Source organism: Centroberyx affinis, unplaced genomic scaffold (genome assembly GCF_046629955.1).
Source record: "Centroberyx affinis isolate AG114_WGS23_722 - 3 ecotype Tasmania unplaced genomic scaffold, CSIRO-AGI_Caff_v1 ptg001365l_1, whole genome shotgun sequence".
Taxonomy (NCBI): Eukaryota; Metazoa; Chordata; class Actinopteri; order Beryciformes; family Berycidae; genus Centroberyx; species Centroberyx affinis.
The window spans coordinates 9174-15376 of NW_027279852.1; the positions used below are offsets into that span (position 1 = coordinate 9174).

The following is a 6203-nucleotide window of genomic DNA, read 5'->3' on the forward strand; positions in this document are numbered from 1 at the left end:
CCATAAAAAAATTACAAAATTACGAATTACGAAAATTGGAATTTGATTCACACAGGATTAGTATTATAAAAGGACCTCTGTCTTTGCCAAAATACACAAGGTAATTTGTTTTCAAAATGTGTACTTGGCAAGATTCGCGTGGAATTAAAAATCACAGATGATTTCCACAGTTATTACAAACCACTGGACGTCCACAGGTAATAAGAGTCCTGTGTGAATGGGGCTCACGTCAAAACAGATGAGTGTTGACTACAGGTCCTGACTGTGGAGTCCTTTTGAGTTTAAATTGGTAAAAATTCAAGTATGTCTTGATGGAAGAATTATATTGTTGACTTCTCTGCTCTGGGTTTTTTTTCCATTGTCCTTTAGGCCAGGAAGTGGTGACAGTGTATACCGGACAGGATGTCACTCTGAAGTGTCAGAGTCCCAACAATACCCCCATCATCGTGTTGGAGTGGACCAGACCTGACCTGGAGCCAGAATACGTCTTCTTTTACCGAGACGAGCGCATAGAAACGACCGCCCAGAATCCATCTTTTGCGGGCCGAGTGGAGCTGTCAGACAGAGAAATGAAGAATGGCAACCTGTCTTTAATTCTTAAGAACGTGAGCAGGAACGACACAGGAACATACAAGTGTTGTGTTGCAACAGACAGAGCAAGACGCAGAAAGAGAGAGACACATGTGTGTACTCAGACTGAGTACAGCAGCATCATCAACCTCAAGGTTAAAGGTGAGTTCAGCTGATACAGAATGCCAGAGTTTGGCTGGAGTCTGCTCCATGTTAGTGGCCGGTTATGAAGAGGCACTGCATGGAAATCTAAGATAGATAATATATTAACATGTTTATAAAACGTTTCATAAAGCTATAGTTCATAAGGGGTTGTATAAATGGTTTTGTGAAACTGCAGTAGATATTGGGTGATGTGAGTCCATGTAGAAAACTGCCTAAGATGTTTTCCGACCACACGCCAACATGAGTGGGATGATGAGGAGATGGAGGCTTTTCTCCTGTCTTCGGTTTCTTGGCGGTGTCGCGCTTGTGGTGGCTTTCGTCTCTCGGGGCGATGATCGGCTGGCGGATTGTGGAGACGGGTGCTGTTTCTGCTGGGTTGGCCAGTGCGGTCGGCCAGTCTGGGTCCTGTCGGGCTTTTGTGGGGGCGGCTTGATCGTGGGGTCCATGGGGGATGCCCTGTGGGCCATTTGCGCTGGTGGCGGGTCCTGCAGGGGGTGTGGGGCGGGGCTTTGCCGGGAGTCCTGGGGGCATGGTGGCTGGAGTGCCTGGGGTCTGCGTGGGGGAGTGGAGCAGTCATTTGGAGTGGTGGTATTGGTTTGTGGCATTGTCGGTGTCTCGGCTGTGTTTCTGATCGGTTTGGTGCTGCCCTGGTGGATTGGGGTATCGGTCTCTTTCAGGGGCATGGAGGGTTCTTGCTGGCTCCGGACTCTTGAACGGTAGTGTTGCCTACTTGTACCTGTATGTCAATTTTATTGCCTTTTTGTGTTCTGGCACACACTTTTATTTAGAGTTCCATCTATTTTTAATTGTATCTCTGTTTCTTTGTTTTAGTTGCACCTGTTTATCTCCTGTATTACCTTTTATTCCTATTTTTTTATAATTTCTTTTCAGCACACACTTTTATGTAAAGTTCGATCTGTTTTTAATTGTATCTCTGTTGGTTTGTGTTTTTTTTAGTTGTACCTGTCTACATCATATTTTACTTTTTATGCCTATTTTCTTTTATTGGTGCTGTTGGATTTTACTGTATGTAAAGCACTTTGTAAACATTGTTTTTAGAAAAGTGCTATACAAATAAAGTTATTATTATTATTATTATTATATATTGCTAAAGGTGGCTATAAAACATATAATTGTGGGTGTGCAGAAAATAACAGCTGCACTAAGAAGTTATAATAAGAGACTTACTGTAGTATTTATTTATTTTATTTAACCTTTATTTTACCAGGTTGTCTCATTGAGATGCAATCTCTTTTTCAAGAGAGACCTGGTATGGAGAGTATGGTCTATCACAACAGAAACTCTGGACTGAACAGTACCAGGCCACCTGTAGTTGTATGTAATCCTCTTCTTCTGAACAGAACTGACTTTCCATGAATAGAACTGCACCAAATTTTGCAGGGTGGTCAAAAGTTTGATATTATAGCCTGAAGTGGTCGACACATCTCCCCTTCGCTGACTGTTCACATGACGTTGGTGTATTTCCTTGTTCCTGGAAAGATTTGCACCAGGTCAGAACAGTTTTTACACCCACAGACTGTAAATGAGATCAGATCAAATGACAGATTCACTGGAGTGGTATTTCCAGCTTCATTTGCTGAGGGGAAATTCTCTTTCTCTTTCCTCTGTCTGGTTGGGGAGCAGAGTCAGCCAGCTAGAACAGGTAGGAGTTCAGGAAACTTCAGCGGGTCTTTTATCAAGAGGGATCGATTCCTCCAGTTGGTGGACACCCTCACTAGCCACTGACCCATACTGCCACCCTCAGGGGAAAACAGACTTGTATTAAGAAAGGCCAGGTCACCACAAACCAATGCAAAAGTGTGTGAGAATCTGTTCCCTTTTTTTTCTATGGATATAATTACTTCTCTCTGACATACTTATCGCCCATCCCATAGGAGTTCGACAGCAGTCGCCCGACTTGGGTCTACTTCTCTGTATCATGAGTGATGTGTTAGGGCTCTAACATACTCATGTAAGGAACAGACATGTCTCGCGTCCTTGCGTAGCAAAATGTGTAGGGCAAAAAATTGTAACGCGACGCAAACGTCTGCTGCAATATCACGCGTGTCAGGTAGGGACGCTAAATGAAAATCACTACAAAAGGAGGAACTACCAATGAAGAAGTAATTTCCTGTGTAAACAAATGGCAGTGGCGGCAGATTTGGAAGAACAGCTGGCTGTCACACGTACCATCTTCTTTTCATTGCTCTCTTTTTGCGGTGATGGAGAATGTAAAGCAGCACAAATTCCTCCACGGTAGCCATTTTTACATACCCCGCTCCAGCATCAGATTGGCTTTGCTTCCCCTTGTGGATTAGCGATTTATAACAAGTGACAAGTGACAAGTGACAAGTGACAAGTGACACGGTCTACGCGCGTTTGCTATGTCAGCAAACAGCTTGCGTAGGCGGAGTACTCGCATTAGCGCATGCGTTCCTTACGTGGAGTATGTTAGAGCCATTAGAAGATGAATTGAGCCCCATTTACATGCTAGTATCATGTGGGAACCTCATGTAATTAATGAATTACTCCCCAGCCTTTGTGTCTTGTGAACAATGTATATTTTATCACCTGGCTGCAAAAACAATTTCCTCATGGGGACAATAAAGTTGAAGTTGAATTTGTCACTTTCTGATTTAGGAAAAGCAAAACTTGAAGTTTGCATTGGAAATGCAGTCAAAACCTTCCTTAATTTGACAGCAGGAAGATAGAAATGGCATATCTAGAAGTTGAGGAGAACCATAAAAAAATTACAAAATTACGAATTACGAAAATTGGAATTTGATTCACACAGGATTAGTATTATAAAAGGACCTCTGTCTTTGCCAAAATACACAAGGTAATTTGTTTTCAAAATGTGTACTTGGCAAGATTCGCGTGGAATTAAAAATCACAGATGATTTCCACAGTTATTACAAACCACTGGACGTCCACAGGTAATAAGAGTCCTGTGTGAATGGGGCTCATGTCAAAACAGATGAGTGTTGACTACAGGTCCTGACTGTGGAGTCCTTTTGAGTTTAAATTGGTAAAAATTCAAGTATGTCTTGATGGAAGAATTATATTGTTGACTTCTCTGCTCTGGGTTTTTTTTCCATTGTCCTTTAGGCCAGGAAGTGGTGACAGTGTATACCGGACAGGATGTCACTCTGAAGTGTCAGAGTCCCAACAATACCCCCATCATCGTGTTGGAGTGGACCAGACCTGACCTGGAGCCAGAATACGTCTTCTTTTACCGAGACGAGCGCATAGAAACGACCGCCCAGAATCCATCTTTTGCGGGCCGAGTGGAGCTGTCAGACAGAGAAATGAAGAATGGCGACCTGTCTTTAAGACTGAAGAACGTGAGCAGGAACGACACAGGAACGTACGAGTGTTGTGTTGCACCAGACAGAACAAGACGCAGAAAGAGAGAGACACATGTGTGTACTCAGACTGAGTACAGCAGCATCATCAACCTCAAGGTTAAAGGTGAGCTCAGCTGATACAGAATGCCAGAGTTTGGCTGGAGTCTGCTCCATGTTAGTGGCCGGTTATGAAGAGGCACTGCATGGAAATATAAGATAGATAATATGTTAACATGTTTATAAAACGTTTCATAAAGCTATAGTTGATAAGGGGTTGTATAAATGGTTTTGTGAAACTGCAGTAGATATTGGGTGATGTGAGTCCATGTAGAAAACTGCCTAAGATGTTTCCGACCACACGCCAACATGAGTGTGATGATGAGGAGATGGAGGCTTTTCTCCTGACCAGTCATCATTTACCTGACAGATCTGTTTTCTGCTCTTCAGATGCCATGGATGGATATTCAGATGCCATGGATGGATATTCAGATGCCATGGATGGAGGTTCAGATGCCATGGATGGAGGTTCAGGTACCACAGATGTTCATGCCAGTCGTGGTCATGCTGTAGTGGGACTCCCAGTCTTTGCAGTGGTAGCCATTATTGGTGTGATTGTTGGTGGACATTTGAAATTCAGAAAACATCATGAAAAAAAACATCTGGACAAGAATTCAGACCCGACTGCTGCTGATGAAGCAAGTGACCTACAGCTTGTCACAGAAATGAAATGAAATGAAATGTCACAGAGCGCTTTACCCCCGACTTACTGTATGTTGTGGGACACAAAATCACAAAAGAAAACCACGAATCAGAAAACAAAGCAACAAATAAGAGAGCAACACAGCAGTTCAGAAAACGCAATGCAAAGTCAGAAGTCAAACAATCAGAAAAGAAAACACAAAGTCATGAAGCAAAGCAACCAATCACAAAACATTCCAACAGTTCAGAAAGAGCAACAAAATTTCACGAAGCGAAACACTTTAGCTTTAACTCAAACAGGAAAGGGCAGGGACCAGGTTCTTTTGATTGGCCACTTAACTTGTCTGGCACTTCAAAGGGATAAGAAGTACAGGAAGTGTGAGCTAAAACCTTCTTGGGCGAGCTGCAAGCGGAAGCAGCTGCATTACGCTGGCCAGAATGATTTTATTCTGTTTTGTAGGTGTTTAGCCTTCAAAATAAAAGCGTAAAAGTTTAGAAATGTATATTTAAAACTATTTATTTGTACTTGTAATGTGAATGTAATAGCATGATTTGATGAGGTTGTTAACAATAAAATAAAATCAATCAATCATGTACTCGCTAATCATCACACCCAATAAGTGAGTATTAGTAGTCAGATTAATATTTGATGTCATAACAATAATGATAATAATAAATAATATCATAATATGTGGCATTTTTTTAACTGTATAGACACTTTACATAGCGCAGTAGCCATACACCTTTGTATACATCGGTATTTTTCATTATGACATCAAATAGTAATCTGAGTACTCACTTATTAGGAGTGACGATACAGTAGGATACAAATAAATTGTTTTAAATCCATATTTCTTTTAAAACTTTTAAACTTTAGTGCTTTTATTTTGAAGTCTCATTTTTTGGTTGCTCTGGGGCGATTACGGACTACAAATCTAAGCCCAGTGTGGCTACCAACACCTCTGCCTCGCTCCCGGACGAGTTTAACAACTTTTATGCCCGCTTTGAAGCTCACACCTTGGGCCCAGTGACCGCAGCACAGTGCCCACCCGATGTAGTGGATCTACAGGTGACAGGCTGACGTGAGTAAAACCTTTAAAAGGGTTAAGGTCCGTAAAGCTGCTGGCCCAGACGGCATCCCTTCCCGTGTCCTCAAGACATGCTACACTCCGCTATCTCAGGTTTTCACTGACGTTTTTAACCTGTCCCTGTCATTGTGTGTGGTTCCATTGTGTTTTAAGGAAACACCCGTCTCTTGCCTTAATAATTAACCTGTTACTCTGACCTCTATTATTATGAAGTGTCTGGAACGATTGGTCATATCATATATCCTATCTCACTTGCATACTGCTTTAGTACACCTTGAAAAGAAAAATACCTATGTCAGAATGTTGTTTATTGATTATAGCTCTGCTTTTAATA

At 42.0% G+C, this 6203-nt stretch overlaps 1 protein-coding gene across 1 annotated transcript; it reads left to right on the top strand.

Moving 5' to 3' along the window:
• The first annotated feature begins 318 nt into the window (after positions 1–318).
• On the top strand, positions 319–5862 carry LOC139649498 (uncharacterized). Its single transcript, XM_071525914.1, has 4 exons — positions 319–732; positions 3844–4206; positions 4530–4613; positions 5675–5862. The coding sequence occupies exons 1-4, from the start codon at positions 570–572 to the stop codon at positions 5860–5862; spliced, it is 798 nt and encodes a 265-aa protein (XP_071382015.1). The 5' UTR covers positions 319–569.
• The last annotated feature ends 341 nt before the right edge of the window (positions 5863–6203 follow it).

What these genes read in the sequence shown, in the direction of transcription:
- LOC139649498 (XM_071525914.1), top strand. Translation starts at nt 570, where the DNA reads ATGAAGAATGGCAACCTGTCTTTAATTCTTAAGAACGTGAGCAGGAAC. An exon ending in CATCAACCTCAAGGTTAAAG is followed by an intron (nt 4,207 to 4,529) that starts GTGAGCTCAGCT and finishes TCTGCTCTTCAG; the next exon opens with ATGCCATGGATGGATATTCA. An exon ending in TGCCATGGATGGAGGTTCAG is followed by an intron (nt 4,614 to 5,674) that starts GTACCACAGATG and finishes TTTATTTTGAAG; the next exon opens with TCTCATTTTTTGGTTGCTCT.